Raw genomic sequence first — 22558 nt, forward strand, 5'->3', positions numbered from 1 at the left:
TGGCAAACCAGAGCAGCACATGGAAACGCCGTTTACCTTCCCGCTGTAGCGGTTTCTATTTATCTACGGTACTTTCATTTTGACGTGCTTTCAAACTGCTAGGTTGGGATATAATGTTCTGCAGCCCCTCCATGGAAGATTTTAGGTATACATACGTAGGTGTAAAATAAACCAAATATCTGAAAACATTGCAGTCTCTGCCATGCTCTGAATTCACAATGGAAATATGAGCTTGGAACCTCTGGAATTTTGGTACTGCTTGGCAGAGATTGTGGTGGTGTGCAACAATATTATTTGTGTGTGTGCAAAAGTTCTGAGGTTTCATATCGAGTCAGTGCATATCCTGTCACAATCCTACAACTTTTCATACCACAAATGCTTGGGTTTGTTCTTGTTCTGCTTCTGGTATCCTGTAGCCCCTCCAGATAGCAATAATGTGGTAATTTCAGGGAAACATCACCAGACACCTAATAAAGCAGACCAAATCCACCACTAATTGCACCACTGAGCCCCTTGGGCTTGCTGATCAGAAGGTCGGCAGTTCAAATCTCTGCGACGGGGTGAGCTTCCATTGCTCTGTCCCAGCTCCTGCCAACCTAGCACTTCGAAAGCACCCCAGTGCAAGTAGATAAATAGGTACCTCTGCGGCGGGAAGATAAACAGTGTTTCCGTGTGCTGCTCTGGTTTCCATCACGGTGTTCCGTCACACCAGAAGCGGGTTAGTACTGCTGGCCACATGACCCGAAAAGCTCTCTGTGGACAAATGCCAGCTCCCTTGACCTGAAAGCAAGATGAGTGCCGCAACCCCAAAGTCACCTTTGACTGGGCTTAACTGTCCAGGGTTCCTTCCTTCACCTTTACCTTTTTACCCACAATAAAATGCCTGCCTGAGGGGCCCCAAAGCTCTGCTTGTGGGGGGAGGGGAGAGCACAGCTGGAGGCTTTCGGGAGTCCACAGCCCTTTCCATTCTGTCCACAAAGGAGAGGCTCAGGTGAGATGATGGGGAGCCACTCCAGTCTCTGCAGAAGGGGGCCATTTCTTGGCAAGAGAAAACCCTAAGTGAAAGGGGGAGGAGGCAGTGGTCAAGGTGTCTCAAAGCCACCAAGGGCAGGCAGAGGGTAAGGAGCAGCCTGGTTTGACTCTGCTGCCTGTCTGCCTACCCCATGCTCTCAGAATAGCCCTGGAAACATGAGTCTCCCACCACCCTCCGGCCTACCTACTCCAGCCGGAAGAAGCCCGGATCTCTGGTTTCCTGCTACTCTGGGAAGGTGACACCTGTCTGCAGAAGCTGACAGCTCCAGATCTAGGGATGCTTGGATTTTCCTGAAACCAAACCCTGCACCTTATGTGCAACTCAGCAGAAAGGAGACACTCCCAAGCCTTCTGTATTTCAACATCACCTCGGAAGGGGTTGGGTGCCAAACTTGGTGGAGGTGGGGGAGTGCTATGGGAGGGCAGGGGAGGAGGGGAAGACCTGTGATGCAATTCTGTGCATGTTGGGCAGTTGGTGGGGGGGGGGGGGAGACTGCAGTGGGAAGAAGCTCACATCATGGTTGGCCCACCTACAGAATGTCCTCTGAGTTAGGCATAGCTGAGTTAGGCATAGCTGGAACCCAGAGTACTGTACTAAAGACAACAGTTTTGTTGATCATGTATAGAGGAGCTTTCCAATTCCTTTGAAATAACCACAGCATCTGGAATTAATGTCTTTTAGAGGTTAGAGATTCATCCCTATCCAAGGAAAACTTTCTCTGCACCAACGTGGGAAAATTCCCAGCCCCCACTCCCGGACCAAAACATCCTCTGGGATGTCCTGATTTCCACTCTCCTGGAGGACGTAGCTAAGTCAGCACTTTTCTGAACACCTGCTGGGCTTACTCCTTGGCCCACTTCTATTTTTGCACCTTGTGATCAATCAGAGAGAGCACACAGAGAGGGCACCATGGTGGCTCATGTCAGGCAAAGTCAGCCTTCGCACCTGGCATGGATGAGGCATAAACAGCCCCCACCTTCCCATCAAGGTGCAAATTGTTTTCTAAAAAGGGAGATAGAAGAGAAGGGCAGTCTGCCTAGGCAAGGGGCTCCTTTTCCCAAAGAGAGGGGCGGACTTCTGCTCAAGCGAAGGGCACTATCACAGAGATCAGTCATGATGACTACTACGTAGTGGCAAAAAGCAGTTGGCTTTTTAAGGACTTCGTGGAGGCTTGATTCAGCTGTGGCTATCAACCATGTTAGCAAAATGGAAGCTGAATGTCCAGAGGGAGCATACTTCTGATGACAAAGTCTTCCTGGGGACAAGGAAGAGAGGGAAGGGCTGTCTCCAACCTATGAGCTTCCCAGGTTGTGCTCCAAGTGCTGAGCAAGGCTAGAGTGCTAGAGTGTGCCAAAGGCAAGAGCAGGTGAGAGAAAAGAACAAATACTTGCAGGTCCAATGCCTCATCCATCAGTGCTGAACATGCCCCCCCCCCATCTTCTCTACATGAAATAATGCTTGAGCCAAGCAGGCCAGTACCTATTAGGGAGGCCTTGTTGGTAACTGGTCTGTGCTGTATTGTGTTCCCTTGACAGCAATGCAGCTATGCATGTTCCTGGACGGAGTGGCCTTCCCTAATCTGGTGCCTTCCGGATGGTTTGGACTACAACTCCTGTCAGCCCTAGCCAGGGATTGTTAGGCATTTCATCCAAAACCATCAGGAGGGCACCAGGTTAGGAAAGGCTGCTGTGGGGATTCACCTTTTCAGATCTCCCTGCTTAACCATTGCATCTGAAGCACACACCATGCCCCTTAGTGCATCTCAAGGAGGACTCTTGCTGGCAACAAACACCAACACAGAAATAGCCTTGAATGTGATATGCTGGGGCATTTTGATGCAAACTGTCCAGCCCTCTAGTTAGGCAGAGGGACTGAAAAACGCTAGTCCTTTTGCTGGCTCTGGGGTCATTGTCCTGGCTGCTCTTCAGAGGAGTCCCACCTGAGCTGGCTCTCTGCAGTGGAAATCCTGCACCACCTCCAGGATGGATTCAGCTCCCTCCCCTCCCCATGCAGAGCTGGTGCCCAAAGTGCTTGCAGTGAGTTTCTGGCAGCTTTACAGCTCTTTATTTCACAGCACAATCCCTGAGTCACGGTTCCTTGCAGGTTTGGGAGCCACTGCAGCAGCAGCAGCAGCAGCAGCAGCAGCAGCAGCAGCAGCAGCAGCAGCAGCAGCAGCAGCAGCAGCAGCAGCAGCAGCAGCACTCCAACCTCCCTCAGACCTACCATGTCTATCACTTCCCTTAAGCCAGCAGAAGACTCACCAGTTAAGGGTTCTGCCTGCTGACTCTCTGCCCAGAAATTACCCCCTTTTCACTAGCCATTGCAACTCTGCCTTCAACTGCTGCCTCTCTTTAGGGGTCTTCCTCCTTCCCTTTCTGAACTGTCCTCTTCTTTTGAGGTCATTTACTGAAAGGAATGCCCACTGCAGATGTGAGATTGCTGCCTAAAATTGCTAGACCAGCATTTGCACATTTAAATGCGCTCTCTCTCATAATTTACTTTCATTTCTGCCCCACCCCCTTCCTGAATTCTAGCCTCTGTTAGTGGGGGGGGGAGATGGCTCAGAGGAGGCACCTTACTGGAATGGCTAGAGGTGTCCTGCCGTCACTAGAAGCTGCAACAACTCAGGGTTGCATGCCTTGTGCCACATTTGTCATCCCTAAAAAGGAATCCAAATTTGGCTGCCTCCCGTGCATGCTGAACTGTTAAATTTGTTACAAGCTGGCTTTATTAATATGCAAAAGGCTATAGCTCAGTGGTAGCACACCTGCTTTGCATGCAGAAGTTTCAAGGTTCAATTCCCCAGTGGCATCACCAGGCAGGGCTGGGAGATAACCCCAACTGAAACCCTGGAGAGCCTCTGTCTGTGGACAGTAGTAGGTAGGCCAGTGACAGTTTTCTATGTTCCTATGCATTGTGAGTAGCTCACAGCCTTGGCGCTCCTTCCTTGCATGCCACTGCGGCAGGGATCCTAAGATGCAGGTATTTGGGCTAAGCCAGCCATGTGCCCCTGTCAGGTTGCTGTTGAGCCAGGTGATGCCTCTGCTTCTGGTCCTCATGATCAAGTGGTGAACTGGTCCAGCCTCACATCAAAGAGCCACAAAAAAATCCGAGAAAACCAAAATTGGCTTAAGGTTTTTTTTTTGTATCACGTATCACTCATGACCTGCTGTTGTTTGTAAAGTATTGTATTAAAACTGCAGCACATGCACAGGCATGAATGGCCTCTGCTGCTCTCCTGGTGATTCAGGGAGATGCAGCAGTGAATTCCTTTGTGGTGCGATGTGGCATATAATAGTTTTTAAGGCGTCGCAAGACTTTGTGTTGTTTTTGCCGCAATGGATCAATGCTCAAGAAATTGTCATCTCTTGCAGCATCATATGTTTAGGTGCTTCTGTTTAACTGACTCCTGTGCTTTAATGCTTGTCCTGCTCCCCACGTTAGATGGGCTCTCCTTGGCCAGTCATCTCCCCCGTTTCAGCTCAGGATATGGGTTACTGCATCAGGGAGGCAGAGAAGCAAGCCAGCCTGGCCTAGGATCTGTGCTTTAAGGGATCTAGGAGCCTAGGTGGGTGGGGAAATAGAATCTTCTCAGCTAAAATATAGATGGCAAATCAGAAAAAGCACAACCAAGGCTAAAAGAATGTCAGTGTGGTTAACAAGTAGAATCAAGAGAGCTGTCAAATGTGGAGAGACCTTTTGGAATAATATGATTAAACTTTATTGTAAAGCATGATACAAGTCTGTATGTTTGCCGGGGCACTTTTTGTTGTTTGAAGTTGTAAAATTCTGCTTGATTTCTATTGTTTTGTAGCAAACTGAAAAATGGAAAAGAGAAACGAAAAAGAAAAAGAAAGTTATGCCCAAATACATTAGAAGCGGGAGACAGGCTAGGGAGATGGTTGGACCTCTGGGTAATAAGGGAGTCACAGGTGTGCTGAAGGTGGAAAATGATTACAGAGAAGCTGAGTGAATTGATTGCCTCTGTTTTAACATAAGAAGGTAAGGAAATATGCTGTTTGATCAGACCAAAGGGGACCCAACTAGTCCGGCAACCTGTTCTCACAATAGCCAATCAGATGTCCCTTTTGGACAGTCTGCAAAGCAGAGCCTGAGTGCAACAGTAGCACTCTTCCTGCTTGTCATTCCCAACAGCCAGTATTCAGAAACATACTTCCTCTGGCAGTGGAGGTAGTATACAGCCATTGTGGTTAGTAGTCACTAATGGTATTTTTGTCCTTGTGACACAACAGCCCCTCACCAACCACTCTCAACTAAGTTTATCAGTCTTGGGATGATAGGAGAGCTTCCTACTTGATGGATTGAGGATTACATGTGTAAATTCAATTTTAAACCACCTATCCCATGTGTGTGGGAGAAATATGACAGTAAATAGCCCTTTTAGAAGAGTAAAAACACTTCTGCACTTTTGCTGCTTACTGGAAGGTACGAATTAGGCAATCACATCTTTTATTCCCTGTTTATTTGTGGTCTGCTGATCGTCCCTTCTTTGTCTCCTTTGTGAAGAATGAACTACATGTTTTAGTAGGATGAACAAAAAGGTTTCCTTACATTTCAGTGCAGACAGCAAATACCTAAGAGTAGTATGCGGGGAAAAAATATTTCTTAGCTACAAAAATAGTTTCCAAAATGGAGTCTGGGCTCTAAGCAGAGCCCAGGCATGTATGTCTGCTCAAATCACTGGTTTAAAAGAAGAGAGAGATCTCAGACAGGGAGGAAGTACATATGATTATCTCCTTTGTTAGAAATTCCCACCAAAGCATTAAGGAAGTGACCTCATACAGTCCCTTCTATAATGATTCAGGAACTCTATGTGTGGCATAGCTGCCAAGTTCTCCCTTTTTTAAAGGGAAATTCCCTTATGCTGAATAGGCTTCCTTGTGAGAAAAGGGAAAACTTGACAGCTATGATGTGTGTAAGCCCCTCAGGTGCCTCTCTGGCAATCATGCATTTGTGATTTTGACTGGAAATCCCACACGCCTCTCATGGGTCAGTAACTGGTTAAAGAACCAGAAGCAGAGAGCAAGAATAGGAGGACAGTTCTCAGGGGAGCAGAATCTGGGAGAGTGCTGCTGCACTCATGTCCTGCTTATGAGAACAGGACGTGGTCTGATCCAGCTGTGGGGCGCTCCTCCTGTTCTTAATGTGCTTGCTGAGGCGGCACAATTGCAAACTCCTTGAGGGCCTCCATCCATTAATGGATGCCTATCCCCATTACTCTTCTGCTGATGGCACCTGCAACTGGATGCCACACCCTGGAGACAAGCTGGAGTCTCTCTTTAGCCTTAACACCCTATTATGCCTCTGAAAATCAGTTGCTAGAAAACGCAGGAGGAGAGAGTGCTCTTGCACAGGTCCTGCTGGCAGGCTGCCCATGGGCAGTTGGATTGCCACTGTGAGAACAGGATGCTGGACCAGAAGACCCACTTTGGCCTGATCCTGCAGGGCTCTTATTGTGTCCTTTATGTCATGTTCTTAAAAGCTATTTGGCCAATGCTCCAGAGAAGCATGTAGGGGCAAGACAGGCTTGGCCAGCTGCACCACAAAGGCCTGTGGCAGCTGCTCCACCATGATCTCATGATGATTGTCCCTGTTCTTTGGTAGCTGCTTCACCCTGCCTAATGGCAGGGCTGGTCCTGAAGTGGACAGCACCACCCACCCGGTTGGTCACAGGACCGACTGCCTATATTGTGCAGCTTTTTCTCACCCAGGCCAGGTGATAAGGAAGAGAGAGCTCCGGGATGAGGCCAGGTGGGCTTCACGTGTGGACGGTTCCAGTCAGAAAGAAGGGCTAGAGTACTCGTGTCATGATCAATGCTGAGTGGGTGGGACCCACTAACTGGGATGCCCAAGGGCATTTGGGATGGGGGGGGGTCGAGTAAGGACATCGCCCTGATAAAGGAGGACTTCCACTCACTCTGATGCTCCCGGCAGGCATGGCTGCAGAGGCTGGCTTCGGAGCCCATGGCATCAAGGGCGAGGAAGGGAACTTCTCGTTCTTTTTACTGGTCCCGACCCAGATTCTAGGGTTCTCACTCCGGCGGAGGCTCTCTGCCTTTCCAAAAAACCCTGAAGTGACCCACGCGAACAGCCTTCCCTGTCTGCTTGCTGACAGGGCTCCAATCGACGCACCCTGTCGGCGCTACCAAGCTGCCAGTCCCGCAACTTTCGCTTGCCTCGCGGGCCGGGCAAAGAGGCTTTCTGCTTTCTCGGTCCCGTCCAGGGCTCGCTGCGGAGGAGGCGGTCCCGCGAAGCGGCTTGGAGCCGGCTGCCTCCGCCCCTCGGAGCCTCCAAGGCGCGGCTGCTCGAGGGGGCGGGTCGCGCGCGCGGCAACTTTTGGAGCCTGAGAGAGCCGCGGAGGCTGGCAGCGAGCGCAGGCAGCGGCGGAGCGAGAGCCACACTTGGGACGCCGCTTGCTCGCTCGGGCCGGCGGAAGAGGCCACTGCGGCGCTGCAGCTGGCGAGGAGATGGCCGGGGGCGCGGGCGGCGGGGCCAGGGGCTGGCTGGGGGTCGCCCTGGTGGGTAAGTAGCGGTGCCGGCAGGCGGGGAAGGGAACGGCGGATGCGAGTGAAGAGGGGGGACCCGGCGCAGGTCCTGCCGCAGGCGGCGCGCCCGGGCTGGGCTGGGAGAGGCGAAGCTGCTGCCGGCTCAGCTGCGCAGAGTGGGATGGAGGGAGCGGGGCGGTCGGTCGGTCGGTCGATCTGCCACACCGCAAAGCAGGGGCGCCTTTCACCCCGAAGAGGACCGCGCCGGCATCTGGGCTGCTGGAGCAAAGTGGGCGCCTGCCAGCAACTTGGCTGCGGGAGCCTGGCTACGAAACACCGCCCCCCTCCCCACGCCAACACACCGGCTTTCTCCAGGCCCGGAGGACTCGGCGGATAGCCCCCTCCCCGGGAGCAACTGCAGCAGCTCGGGGCCCCAGCAGGACATCCTGCAGACCCGCACCCGCAGTGCCGCTGGGGCTCCCTTGCAAGGAAGAAACTGCTGCTGTGCTGTCCAAACTGCAGCTCCGGATCCTCCGATTCCTGAGTGCGGCGGCGGCGGCGGGGGGGGGGGGGGGAAGGCAACATTTGCTTCTGCTCTGCTCTGTTGGGACAGGCTCCTGTCTCCTCCCCGTTGGGGCTCCAGTCTGCCTAGAAGCCCATCTTGCCATCTTTTAAAAAATTATTATTTCTTCTCTTTTTATTTAAAATCGTTCTGGAATAGGTATATTAAATAGTGTATATTTTCAACACAACACACACCAGTGCCTAAGGAAAAAGAACTTTGATAATGGGTGCCTTTAGTTCAAAGCAAAGAAAAGCTTGCTCTACCGCCCTCCCATCTTGTGGTTGTGGGGAAAAACCTGCCCCTGCTCCTGCTCTGAGCTCCCTGCTCTTTGGCCCATCGGGACCTGGGAACAGCGAAGTCCCCAGACCCAAGACCAGGCCACTGGTCATTAATTTAGGCACGATGGCCCTACTCGGCTCCCCCTTTCAGAGTCAGTGTCAGAACATTAAAAATGCTCCCTGCTACTGGATCAGGCCAAGGGGGACCCATCTAGTTCAGACCACATTGGCCAACCAGATGTCTCTTCTGGGAAGCCCACAAGCAGGACTGGTGTTTTACTGGTATTCAGAGGTGGAGGTGGAACATAGCCACCACCAAGCCTACTGATGGCTCTCTAAGGCGAGGTCAACAGGCAATGCCTGCTTCCCTGTGCATTCTGCTCCAAGGCAGCACAAGTCTGTGGGTGGGCAAGTCAATGGAAATGCAATCCAGAGATGGCAAAGGTCTTCCATGCTCCTGGTCAAGTTGAATGGGCAGTCCAGGGACCAGAGTGTGACCTGTCTTGAATGGGGTGCTCTCACATGTTAGCCATGCTCCTAGACTCAGTTTTAAACCTAGATGCTGAGGTGGTTACTGGAGCTAGGAGTGCTTCTGAGCAATTTAGGCTGGTGTGCCCATTGCATCTGCTACTTGAAATGGCGGGTCTGACATCTGCCTTAGTGATGCCATGTTTGGATGACTGTAGCGTGCTCAACACGGGTTTGAAACTGCTAAGTGTTTGGCATGATGCAGCCAGACTATTGATGGGAGCTGGGACTGTGAGCGTTGGCTTCCAGTCATAGGGAACAGCTGCACTGCCTTCCTGTTCATTTCTGAGCCCAGTTCAAAATTAAGTTGTAAAGCCCTGGATGGCTTAGACCCAGGTAACTTGAATGACCTCAGACCCTCCAAGTGTCCCTGTTTTCCAGGGACATCCCTGATTTAGAGAAGCTGTCCCAGTTTCTGATTTGATCCTGGAATGTCCCACTTTTCCCTATTTTCATTGGAGAAATGTTGGAGCATATGGAGATATCCGACCCCTGAGTTGCCTGAATAGGGGGTATAGGGAATGTTTTTTTTTTTAAAAAAAAAAGTTAAACGTTTTATTATGTTTTCATATATGTTGGAAGCTGCCCAGAGTGGCTGGGGCAACCCAGTAAGATATGTGGGGTATAAATAGTAAAATTATAATTATGGAATGGGACGTCCCTATTTTTATTAGAGAAATGTTGGAGGGTATGTAACTTGACTCAGCTCTGCTGTCCAGGCATTTTGTGCAGCACCAACCCAGGCTGGAGGGTTTTTTGGAGAGAGGGGGCAGGGCAAGTTTGTCATGGTCCTCTGTGCAGCCATCTCTTGCGCCACAAAACTGCTCTGTCTTGGATCTGTCTTAGAGGGCCTGCTTCTGGTATTGGGCCATAGAGACAGCTGGTGCATAATGCTGGTGTGTAACTCACTCAGTTGCCCAGAGATGGCCGAGGCAGTCTCAAAAGTCCAGAATGGTGGTCCTGCTGGGTGGCTTCAGCAGTCACATCAAGGATACATCTTGCCCTACATGGCCTCTTGAGCAACCATGGGGCTGGCCCAATATATCATTGGTCCAATCCATAATGCAAGGCATATCCTCAATTGGGTCCTTGTGAAGGTAGGGGATCCTATTGTCATGGTCAGACCACTCCCTGGTGAAGTTTGGGCTTATGGCATCTGTCTCTCCCTGCAGGGGTGGGGGACCTCTTAGAATGGTCCTTCTACACAGGCTAATGGATTCCTGAATGCTCTGGGGAATTTCCCAGTGGATAGAGCTGGTTATTCTATCAAGACCCTGCTTTCCCTATGGAATAGTGGAATGTTATGGGGCATTGCTTGGATTGCTTCCAAATATCTCCTGTGATCCTGTAGAGCCTTTTGGGCTCCCTGCTACTCCAGGGGGCTGTGGGCAATAAAACAAGCTGGCCAGTTTGGCAACAGTGGGTGCGTCTTAGAGGGTGCCCACCCCGTGATCAGGGGGAGCAGGGCATTTACAGCAGTGCTGCATCTCCTGCCTTGTGGAAGGAATTCCATCCCTGCTATTATCAGGCAAGCGTCAGCTGCATCAGTCCTGTGATGCTGGCCCCAAAACTATTTTCCACACATGCTTTTTCCGAAATGCCACCTAGCTATGCTTACCATTGATCAATATGATTTGAGTTTTTTTAAATGGAATTAGATAGATATACGGTACATTGTTCATTGTGGTTTTACACAACTTCAGTATTTTCCTATGGAAAGTGCTATATCATTTGTCTAATAAAATAAATAGCATTTAATCCTTGCCTATGCTGTGCAGAGTAGATGTTGACTGACTTGACCACCCCAGAGCTTCACTGTAGGCAAGTGGGGAGTCGCTCCAGGCTTTAGTCTCCCTTGGTCTGCCTTGGTCACTGTTTGATTAATTGCATCACCATTGTCTGTGGTGTTTTACAGAGTGAGATTGGCTACCTCCCTGTTTAAACATTAACACCAAGTTGCTGAAAAAAAGAAATGGAGGGAGAGGGGCCAAGGAAGGGTCACAATGGAATGATCTGATTTCTGTTTGCTTTACAAATATCAGCACTGGGTTTCTTGGGGATCCACAGAGCAGACCTTGTATCAATGAGCTGCAAGGACTACGCATGTGTCCTGTGATTGTGCCTCTGCTATTTGGGGGCTGGCCCTGGCTCTGAGGCTCCCTAGCTCTTCTGGGGTGGCTCATAGCCCCAGGATGACTCTTTGAGAGTCTTTCTGGCAGGAGCTGCAGCGAGATGATGAGGCCCCCAGAGGCCCCCATCCATTCCGTTTGCAGGAGGAGGCCTGGGCAGGTTGTTGCTCCTAATGGAACTGGTTGCTCAGCAGCCCTTTCCTGGAAGAAAGGAGGCCTCCTGTGACCCTCTTGGAAACTCTGGAAGCTGCTGGCTTCAGAAAGGCAGCTCACACCATGTAGGTGTGCAGCTGCAGGTTCCTAACCCTGTCTGGAGAACATAGGAAGCTGCCTTTATACAGACTCGGGCTCTTGGTCCATCTAGCTCAGCATTCTGTCTCTCTGCATTGACTGGCAGTGGCTCTCCGGGATTTCAGGCAAAGGAGCCTCTTGGCCCTACCTGGAGAAGCTAGAGATTAAACCTCAGACCTTCAGTTTGAAGTGCAGTTGCTCTGCCACTGAGATCTTCCTGATGCTCCTGAAGGTACCACTTAATCCTTGACCCAAGGAGCCCCAAAATCTGCTCTCTATTAGCTCCCTTTTACCTTTTAATCCTTTTGTTTATTTAAGAGATTTTCATACCACCTTTCATCATTGACTCCATTGGTAGGCTGCAGAATGGCTGACTGGCTGCTGCTGCCGGTTAGAGATGCAGAAAGGAGCTGTCACAAAGTGCTGGTCATGGCAGGATTGAAGCCCAAAGTAGTGGAGCAGGCCGGGGAATTGGCAGGGGTCATCGGACTGGGTTTCCAGCTCCTGGGCATGGCCTGGGATCCTTCTGCAGTCTTCCAGAAGCACCAAGCCAGATTCATCTGGATGCATTCTCTTCCGCAACAGGCAAGCTCCCAATTCTTTGAGCCTTGGCTTGTTCTGCAGCTGCCTTGCTCTCCTGTCAGTTCCCTCAAAGCCATAGCAAGTGGGCAAAAGCATTGAGGCCCACTGTGCTGCCAAGGGGTTTCCTGCAGCTAGGGTTATGATGCAGTAGGTGGCACCCTTCCTTTGGGCTCCTTGCACTGAGCTCTGAGGGTGGAAGAGCCTTTGTAGGTGCCGACTTGCTGGCTGGAGCGTGGTGAGATACTTTAGAGGGTAGTTGCTCTGCTGGCCCCCAAAGAGCACACAGTTGTACAACCAGAGGGTTTGCAGGACAATTATTTGGCTCTGGCCACAGGACCTCTCCAAATCTATAGTCTTGCTGGGCTGGCCTTTGGTCTGGGAGTCCACTTTTCCAGGCTCTGTGAGGAGGCAAGCTGGATAGAGAGCACTCCAGCACGGTGGCTGAGGCACGTGCAGTAGAGGATGTGATGGTGCACAGCTTAGCAACTGCATCAATCCCAGTTCCTGATACTTGTTTCGCACTGAAGATGTGGGGACTCTGGAATCTCTTCATCAGCTGGGCCCCTCTTGAGTGGGTGCCCAGGACCAAAGCTGTGGGGGAACCAGCAAGAGAGGACCTTATGCGTTCCCGGTACTTCCTTTCTCTCTCTGCTTTGTTAATATATATGAGAAGATGCAGGGGGGAGAGAGATGCAAGTGCGTGATGCAGCAGCTCTGAAGCTGGCAGCCTGAAGGTCATCTGTCAGCTGCAGCACCAAAGGCAAAGCTATCTTCCAAAGAGACTAGGCTGCCCAGATATGTTTGGTGGGGACAAACAGCACATAAGAGATGGAGCCTGTCTGGCTGGGCTAATTAGCAAATACTGAGGGTAGGTAGCATGCAGGTGTGCAAAACACTCTGAGAGAGGGTTTTTTTTTGGGGGGGGGTGTCTTCAGGAGCACCTTGCACTTTCATGCTCCCATTTCCACATCTCTTGCAGAGGTGGACCTCATTTCTGGGTATCTACAAGGCAGGATGCTCAGATCTTGGGAGATTCCCCATTCCTTTACCTTGTCCAATCTTAAGCAACATTCACTGATTTCCCCATATGTGACAACTGCAGATCCCCCTTGCAGGCCTTTCAAGAGGTGGACAGAGCTGCGCTCATTTTACAGAGCTTAGAAGAAGCTCCTGATGTATGAGGACAGGCTAAGGATGAGCCATGTCCGCTCCTCTGCAGAGGACCCCTGGTGAAGGGAAGGGCTGTAGCTCAGGAGCAGAGCCCCTGCTTTGCATGCAGAAGGTTCAAGGCTCAATCTCCAATGGCCTCTCCAGGTAGGGAAGGCCCCTGCCTGAAACCCTGGAGAACCTTGGGCATATGGTTGGCCACTGTGAGGACAGGATGCTGGCCTAGATGAGCCATTGGGATGATGATTCATAGAATTGCAGAGTTGGAAGGGGCCCCTGGGGGTCATCTAATCCAGCCCCCTGCAATGCAGGAGTCATCAGGCTCTTCTTGCATTCTCATGCTGTGTGGTGTGACCCCTCTTTTGCAGGTTCTAGATTAGGGCCCCAAAGAAGGATTGCAACCTTTTTGATGAGAATGGTGTTCTGCTCTGGACCCTGAACTGACACTGTATGTTTGGAACTCTTAAGCACTGGAGGGAAGAAGGGAAATAAATAGCACTAAGAGGCAGCTTGAAACTTTAAAGCAGGCACCCCCAAACTGCGGACCTCCAGATGTTTTGGCCTACAACTCCCATGATCCCTAGCTAACAGGACCAGTGGTCGGGGAAGATGTAGTCCAAAACATCTGGAGGGCCGAAGTTTGGGGATGCCTGCTTTAAACAGTCAGCTTTTTATTTATCCTAATAGCGCATATGACAGCTTATAGAGTTATAGACTTTGTGGTTTACAATGCTTTCACTTTGAACACAGCCTATAGACTGATTTAACAATTATGAGATTAACAGTTTCCTGAATGTTCCTAAGCATACCACCTCTGTTCTTCAACTCTTAAGTCTCTTAAGTATTTTAGTGGCACCTTTTCCCAGAAGAATTTGGGTACTTGAGCTGTGAGGGGCAGTCAGGCAGGACTCAGAGGGCAGGTAGCTAAAGGGTCCTTGGCCGAGGTGGAGCTTCTGCCCATTGGCCTCCATTCCGGTATTCTTCATTAATGCCATTTGTTGAACAAGCGTTCACTCTTCTGATTGTTTTAGATAACATTCCAGTGAACAAGTTTCTAATGGACATATGGCCTTTTTTTTTGCCTTGCTGGTCAGCTGTCAACAGGCTATTTCTATGTTCTTAGCATTCATACCCTGCCTCTCTTCCATTATGGAACCTATGAACTGCCCAGGAGGTCACCCATCTATGGCCCTGACCAGACCCAAACATCCTTACCTTCAGCAAGGTGGTGGCCTCATATCCCTTCAGAACATACCCTGGTATGTCCACATTTGATGCTGTGATCAAGTCTTAGGCTTGCATCTGCCTAGCTTAGGGTGATCAGCACATACTTGGCACAAGGGTGTGTTATTGGCCAAAGAAAAAAATATGTTCTTCGTGTGTGTGTGTGTGTGTGTGTGTGTGTGTGTGTTCATGTTCATTTTCTTTGTGAAGCAAACATTACATCATTTCAATGACAATCCAGTTATTCTGGTCAACATGTTCTTTGTCTAGAAAACATCTTCTGAGACTGTCTGTCATGTGGCCTCTCTGACTATTTCGGGTGACTTTATGCTAGTGTTAAACACCCTCTGTGGTGGCTGTAAACCTCTGCATTTAAGGCATGCCAGTTTGTTGTAAGAGACCTGGGGCAGGTTGAACTTTGTGGTAGCCAGTGCCCCTTGGACAGGGTGGCCACTTCCTGCCACTAACCCTACCAGTGCTGGCTGCAGAGTCCCAATTTCATCCATTTCACCCACTAATACTGTTTCACCCACTAATACTGGTGCATTGACAATTGTCAAATACTGGGTGAAAACTGTTTGGGTGCCTGCACATCACCATGGATGTACTCTGGGTTAGTAGCCTGCAGAACTCAATGATAGACCTCATGCTTTACATGCAGAAGGCCCCAGGAGGAAACCCTGGACATCTCTAGCTAAAAGGATGGCAATTTGCAAGTGATGAAAGAAATCGTTTTCTGCCTGAGGTCGTAAGAACATTGGAAGCTGCTTTGTGCTGAGTCAGACACTTTGGTCTATCTAGCTCAGTAATGTCAACACAACTAGATGGACAAATAGCCGCTTCCCTGATGGAAGGCAGCTCCTTTTGCTCACCTGATGGAGATGGATTGAGGACTAAATTAGGAAGTTAAAATTTAAACTTTCTGTCCCAAATGTGTGAGAGAAATATGAGAGTAAGCAGGCTGCAAATGAAAAAACACTTATTCACATTTGCAGCTTACTAGAAGCTAGGAATTAGGCAATTACACCCCCCCCCATTTATTTGTGATCTGCTGACCTTCCTTTTTTTGTCCCCATTGCTAAGAATGAACCACATGTTTTAGCAAGATGAACAAAAAGGTTTCCTTACATTTCAGTGCAGGCAGCAAATACATCAATACTGTATGCAGTTAAAAATCAGTTACAAAATACAAAATTAATTTCTATAATGGCATCTGGGCTCACATCACCGGCTTGAAAGAAGAGAGAAAGGTCAGACACAGAAGAAATACATCAGATTCTCTCCTTTGTTAGAAATTCCCACCAAAGCATTAAAAAAATGACCTCATACAGCACCTTCTATATTAATTCTAGAACTCTATGCGTGAAGTTGCTCATGTGCCTGTCTGGCAATCATGCATTTGTGTTCTTGACTAGAAATCCCACATCACCTATGTCCATCACTGGGGAGGGCTTCCTGCTTGGTGGTGATGTCAGCTGCTCTGCTTTCCTCTCTGGAGGTGTGTGGAGGAAAAGAGGGCACTTCCAGACAGCCTGTTTACTGAGCATTCATTCTGATTGATTTGCAGGAAGATAACATTGGCAAATTAATGAGTGCCCACTCTGATTTGTTCCTGGGGAGGTTAGATGACATTTATTTCATCAAAGCAAGTGTTAGCCCATACTGTCCAATGCATCTTCCAATCAATTTCTTTATGGCAAAAAGTCTGTTCTTTGGGGCAAGTGGGTTTCTTGCACAAGAACTCCCAAGCAACTATAGCAGCGCAGCCTGTACTTGCCGCTATGCTGTCGAATTTCACCCCAAAACAGCTACAGTCTGGAAGTGCCCAGAGTCTTCCCCAGCAGAACCACATCGCAGTCAACGTGCCTCTGCTTTCTCCTCCTTAGGCCTTCAGCTCTGCTCTGTGACACTTGCCTTGGAGGTTTCGGTGGGCAAGACGGCCGTTATCTTTGTAAAGAATGGCACGGATGTCCTCTTGCCCTGCACATTCAGCTCTTGCATCGGAATCGAGAGAGCCAACTTCTCGTGGATCAGCAATAGCACTGAAGTGTGTGGCTTACTACACTTTGCAGGCGAGGGGTTGGATAGCAAAGTGGAAAGGCATCATGAGTCTCATTAACAGCCAATGGTGTAACTTTACTGCTTTTATTATTTGCTGGTTTGAAGGTCCTAAGTCTAGGGCACAAAGGCAAAATACACGTGTCTTAATAAGTAATGAGTGACGGCCCAATTCCTTCCATGTATAACAGCTCACATACAGAACTGTGACCATCTGCTGCCCACCCCTTCCTGTCTCAGCTGTGGTCACAGGGGAGGTAAAGAAAGGCCCCCCCCCCCCCGTAGGTCTCTTATCCCCAGAGTATCCTTCAGGAGCTTCCAAACGGAGGCAGTCTCTCCTTGGCAGTTTTGGCTGTCCAGAGAAACCGGCCCTTTTCAGCTGTGCACTTTGAGCTGATGTATAACATGGAGCAGGGCTTTTGAGTGTGGCTGCTCCTGCTCTGCGGAACAGCTTCCCTTTCGAGATAGGACAGGTGTCGATCCTCTGCACCTTCTGGAAACCCTGCAAGATATTTTTGTTCCAGCAGGCTTTCCCAGCTGGGTAAATGGGTCTTTGTTCTAACTCTTATTGCTATTTTTAAGTGTTTCTGCTGTTTTTTTGTATATCACCTTGAGACACATGTATAGAGGGTGATTAGATGATGATGATGATGATGATGATGATGATGATGATGATGATGAATGCATCAAGCAGCTCTTTTCCCACCCCATCCCTGACTGTGTGACCCATCAGGGGAAGCTTCTTCTGGACCACCAGACCCTTTGCTCTTTGGTTTTTCCTTGCTGCAGATATTCAAAGGAATCGTCAAGAACAAAGACTCCAAGCCAGAGCCCTACCCGGAGTACAGGTCTCTCATCAAGTACGAGTTGCCGACTGATATTGCCCTCAGCAAGGATAACCGGGAGTTCAACGTCTCCCTCCTGCTCCTCTTTGCAGAGTTCAGTGACTCTGGGAAATACACTTGCTTTGTTAAGAACCCAAGGGAGAAGAATGCCAACCATAGTGCCACCATCACGCTCAAAGTGGTCGTGGAAAGTAAGTACCAGTTGCCACCAGGGCAGCCATTGGGGGCCACAGTGGACCAGCTGCTCCTTTTGCCCAGGGGTTGTGTCGGGGCTACTTTCCCAGCCCTGGCATTGGGTGGTGAGACAAGCTGGGTCCTCCTCACATGTATAAGGTGTGGAGGCTGCATCTCACCCAAAAGCTGCCATATTGGGGAGGAAGGGAGAGAAGGGGGTGCTTGAAGCCCCTTCCTTGGCTCATGGCACAGCCTGGCATGGATGTGCAGGCAGGGGGCACCCTACCACCCTGGGGCCCTCTTGCCTCACCCTTCCTTATCCGCTCCCTTCCCCAGTGGAGAAGAAGGACAACACGCTAACGGTGATCATCGTGTCAGTCGTCGGGGGTGTCATTGGACTCCTGGTCCTCATCATGTTGATCAAGAAAGTCACCCTCTTCATTCTCAAGAAGACACGGGAGAAGTGAGTGTGGTTGGATTCCCATTCCCTGCCACCTTCCCCTTGGGAGTAGAGACTGAGAGGCTCCCTTTCACCAGAGGGGCTGGGAGGCCCTGAGCAAAGTGGGGCCCAGTATGGCACACAGCATGTGGGCTCCAGCATGCTGTAGGCAACTTGCGTGGCTTCTTTCTTTGGAGTATCACTGGGGTGAAGGGATTCCTTGCCTTCCTGGAGGCCATCTCATCCCTGTCCCACCCTGGGCTGCTGTTGCAAGCCCTGCTGAGCCCCAAACCTCCTGAGTGTGGCTTATGTCTCTGGGAGGCCTGGTTGCTGAATGGGAAGATTTCCCCACCTCGGGGCTGCCATTGCATAGAAGAAGGGTGAAGCAGGCTGTGGTGGTTGAGGAGAGGACACGCTGCCGGGAACAGTGATAGTTGGCCTCTTTCTTGTTCTCCGCAGAGAGTGTCTTGTGACTTCTTCAGGAAATGACAACACAGAGAATGGGCTGGCCGGCTCCAAAGCAGAACAGAAATCCGCCCCAAAGGCCTGAGGCTGCTGTGGAACCGGTGACCTGTGTGGCCCTGAAATCCAGGCCCAGGAGGAAGAGGAGGAGAGTCGACCATTTCCAAATGATTGATGCTTGAGACACATGACTATATTATACAGTTGGCTGCAACCAGCACTGCTTCTCAGATAAGACTGCAGGCATTGGGCAGGCAGGCTGGGGGGAGGAGGGGCTGTGTGCTCAGGTAGTTCTTAAGCCATGAAGAGGATGCTGCCAGGTGGGATTTGGTAGGTGTGAGCTTGGGCATCTTCAATGCAATGCAGAAGCCTGGGCTGGCAGGTGGGCGTGGTGCCAGGGACTTGGTTCTCCTCCTGGGCAGAGGGCAACCAGCTGATACAGATGGGCTGGGATCCATCAGGGGAAATGCTTGGCACCCTCTTCCCTGCCAGCCTCTCACAGGAGCCGAGGCTCATTTCTAAAGGATGGGAGGGCCAACACTGCTGGGATAGAACTTGCACAGGCAATAGGAGTTTGAAGCACCCCTGGGAGCCAGGCGCCATTTTGCCTGTACCACTGCTGGATTTTGTCATCTTTCCTGCCTCCTGGAGTGGGTGGGAGAGTAGATAAGCTGCAAACTGCATCTGGAGCCTGCTGCTCTGTCACCACTACTGCCTGCCCACGCCCTACCTCCCACAATAGCTATACAATATTTTTTGTTTGTTTTGTTTAATGCTTGTGTGATTGTGAGGCTGAGGGGATAAGAGAAGCAGCCTGGCTCTCATTGCTCATGCTGCACCCCTTCGGGGTTGGAGTTCCTAAAGCGGTGCTTGCTCTGCCCTCAGCCGCCACACTGTAGTGAGGAATGGCACCTAGGCAAGGTGAGCCGTTAAGCCTGGCAGCCTCTTTTCAACCCAACTGGTGAGTCTGGGGCTCCTGAACTCACGGTCCTGGGCCCAACTTACTTGCATTGGCTCCTCCTCCTGGTCTCCTGGTGAGAGAGGAGATGGAGAGAGCCAGGAACCTGGCTTCTTGTTTCAGGCCTTTGGACTGCCTTGGATCTGCCAAGGCCTTAAGTGTGAAGCAAGCCAATTCCCTGGCGCTCCCCTCCCCTCCTAGCTGGCCTGCCGCTTGGCTCTATATCGCTCCTCCTCTCCTGGGCTTCCCGCTGGGAGAAGAGGAAGGGAGTCTCTTCTGTCTGGCCATGGTCAGGAGCAACTCTGATGGGAACCTTGCAAGGCTTGCATGTGTCTGCAGGTTACATTGTCTTGCCAGGATCATGACCAAAACACTTGGTCCAAAAGGCTTTGTCTTCTCTGCTACCCAGCAGACCTAAACCCCCCATTGCAGGAAGCTCCCCTTTCCTATGGCAAGTTGGTCCCTCTTTGCTGGCAAAGGGTGGAGGGAGGCCTGGAACCCCTAACCCTCTGACACCACCCATTCTGTATTTTACATCCCACCTTTTTCTCCAAGGAGCTCAACATGGTATGCATGGTTTTCCTGCTCCTGATTTAATCCCCATAACTACCCTGTGAAGGTAGGCTGAGAGGAATTCATTGACGCAAGGATTTCAACCCTGGTATCCCAGGTCCTCATCAGACACCCTAACCACCACCACTATTATTATTATTATTATTATTATTATTATTATTATTATTATTATTTATATACCACCCTAAATCCAGAGGTCTCACTCTACCACACTGGCTTGCTAGAGCCACTAATATCTCCTCTGTGATAATAATATATATATAAAAACCTATGTCCCTGTAGCCAGGCCAAATGGGGATCCTGCAAAATGACACAGACAGAGAAGCATGACAACCTCACAGCTGCATCCCCATCGTTGTGTGTTTGGTTCAGTTGGGCATTTTCAGAATTTGGAATGTTATCTTCCCCTGTTTAAACTGGGGGAAGAAATAAAAGTTCGGCACTCTGTAGGATAGTGGACCCAGATCCATGCTGATTTTGAGCTTACCGCAGAAATTTTCAGGCTTTTTCTTTTGTTTACCATGAGGACTAGCATCAACAACACTAATACTAATGATAATGAAAGCTATGCGTTTGCAAATCCTGCACAAGGTTGTCCTGCAACCCACAAGAGGCCACCTCTTCCGCTTTGTCTGGTCTGGGTGAATTTGGGCAGGACAGCGTGCTAAGCTCCTGACCTCCCAGAGGTTGGGGAGGAGGGAGGGCAGGAGGGAGACAGTTCTGGGTGGTGCTCCCCACTCCCCTTTCTCATCGAAGAGATACATTTTCTGCGTTTGACAGAAAAGTGGCTGAGAAGATGCCATTTGTTCTGGGGAGTAGGAGAAATGGTCAGCTCCCACCGCAGTAGAGTTCTTTCTCTCGCTTTTTGCGTGCCTTTGAAATAGTCACATCCTTCATCTGTGCCTCAGCTTCCCATACGATGGGTAATAATATCAACCTACCCGGGGTGGGGGTGGGGGTGTAAAGAGGCTTGATTCATGGTCATTGTCAGATGTCGTAAGTGTGTGCTGGCCTTCCTCCCACCCTAATACACAAAGTGAGCACAAGAAGTTTAGCAGCTGTGGCAGCAAACATGGAGGGCCTCAGCTCTCTCAAGTGACTTCCTGGCTGTGACTTGCACTCCCCCCCCCAAGCTTTGGAAAGACACCATCCCCCTATTTCTGGATCCTGCTTTGATTTCTGCTCCTATGTCTGCTTTCTTTCCTCCTTCCTCTTGACCCCCCCCCCCACGCAAGGAGGTGTGAACAGCAATAACAGTGCAACCCAGCCTGAGCCAGCAGCAGCAGCAGCAGCAGCCGACAGGACGGGCTGGTGTTGGACAAATTAACCAGATTCCTCAGGTTAATGAATCCTCTTCACTGGGTGTAGCAGCAAATCCAAAGAAAAAGAAACTACCACCCCACCCTCCACTTGCACTCCTCTGAACCGTCTGCCTAAGCAGGCTGGTGGACGAGGGTGAAGTCACAGTCTGCGACGTTTGGCAATAATGTCAGAAGGTGGGAGCCTGGAAGGGCCAAGGAAGGGCTCCAATTCACAGCCAGGCTTGCAGGCAGAGCTCCCATGGGAGTCCCGGAGCAGCCCAGCAGGGGGCACTAGCTGCTTAAGGCGGAGGAAGAAGTTGAGGGGCAGCATTGGCCAGGGAACCTTCTGCCCAGGAGGACTTCCTGGCTGGGCTAACACTGATGCCCCCCCCAATGTTCCTCCCACCTCTGTTTTTATTTCAAGCTGAGCCTTTGCCCCAGGGCGGGGGCAAGTTGCCACCAGGAGCAGTGGCCAGCTAGACTCTGGTGTGAAACCTGAGCCTGCCCGTGAGAGTGGCTGGTGGGCCATTGGTCCTGTGCTGGCTTTTGGGAGGCCTGTTCATCTCCCCTGGTGGCTCTTCCCCTGGCAGTAGGACCCTGAGGATGACGACCCTGCCTGCAGCTTGCCTCAAGGCCCTGCCTTCCTCACCAAGGGCTTTCCATCACCAAGCTGTCTTGCGCTTATGCGTGCCCCCCCCACCCGCCCTGCTCCCTCTGTGAATACAAGAGACTATCCGAGCAGAGCTCTTTCTCCCTCCTGATCCAGCTGCTTCTGCCACAAGGCCTCCCCACTCTGCCCTCCTTCCTTTTCCAAAGAGGCTGGCAGCCTCTGCTGGAGCAAGCCTGGCGCTGCCTGCATGCGCTCATGCCAGGAACGGAAGAGGAGGCGGCAGGCTAGCATAGAGGCTGGGCCAAGCACAGGTGCACCTTTGGTAACCGGTGTTGCCTTCGAGACTTCTCTTTTGCACTCTTCAGCTGTAATTGGCTTCATTGCCCTGAATGAAATAAATCGTTTATATTTACTACAGAGGCTGCTTTCGTTTTGTTCTTTGGAGTGTGTGCAAGTGTCTCAATGACACTGGGTTTTTATGGGTGTTAAAACACATGCAGAGACAGAGATCCACTCGAGCCTTTTTTCCCTGACCTGAGCCAAGACATGCATGCCGTCCTCCATGGCTGAAAGCCAAAGCCTCCTTGATCCCACACTGAAAAATAAATATTTAGCAAGGATTTCCAGAGGCACCAAACCCTTCCTCCCAGTGCTGGATGCTCCGGGGCAGGATTTGTACTGGGAAATTTCCAAGAGCTGGTCCTCTCTCCTGTGCTTGGGGAAGGGATGCTGCATTTTCTTACCCTCTGTGTCTACTTCTCCTGCTCCGGGGCAGAAGAGAACAGTTGCTGGGGATAATGGCTATTTTATGGGACAAGCAAGCAGCCTGGGGCTG

The 22558-nt window shown here is 50.6% G+C and overlaps 1 protein-coding gene across 1 annotated transcript; it reads left to right on the forward strand.

The window, feature by feature from the left end:
• The first annotated feature begins 15393 nt into the window (after window positions 1-15393).
• Window positions 15394-22138, forward strand: SCN4B (sodium voltage-gated channel beta subunit 4). The gene is made up of 4 exons (XM_035140042.2): window positions 15394-16350; window positions 17151-17397; window positions 17717-17843; window positions 18279-22138. The coding sequence occupies exons 1-4, from the start codon at window positions 15892-15894 to the stop codon at window positions 18367-18369; spliced, it is 924 nt and encodes a 307-aa protein (XP_034995933.1). The 5' UTR covers window positions 15394-15891; the 3' UTR covers window positions 18370-22138.
• Window positions 22139-22558: the final 420 nt, after the last annotated feature.

The sequence above is a fragment of the Zootoca vivipara genome, chromosome 15 (assembly GCF_963506605.1).
Source record: "Zootoca vivipara chromosome 15, rZooViv1.1, whole genome shotgun sequence".
Classification (NCBI taxonomy): domain Eukaryota; kingdom Metazoa; phylum Chordata; class Lepidosauria; order Squamata; family Lacertidae; genus Zootoca; species Zootoca vivipara.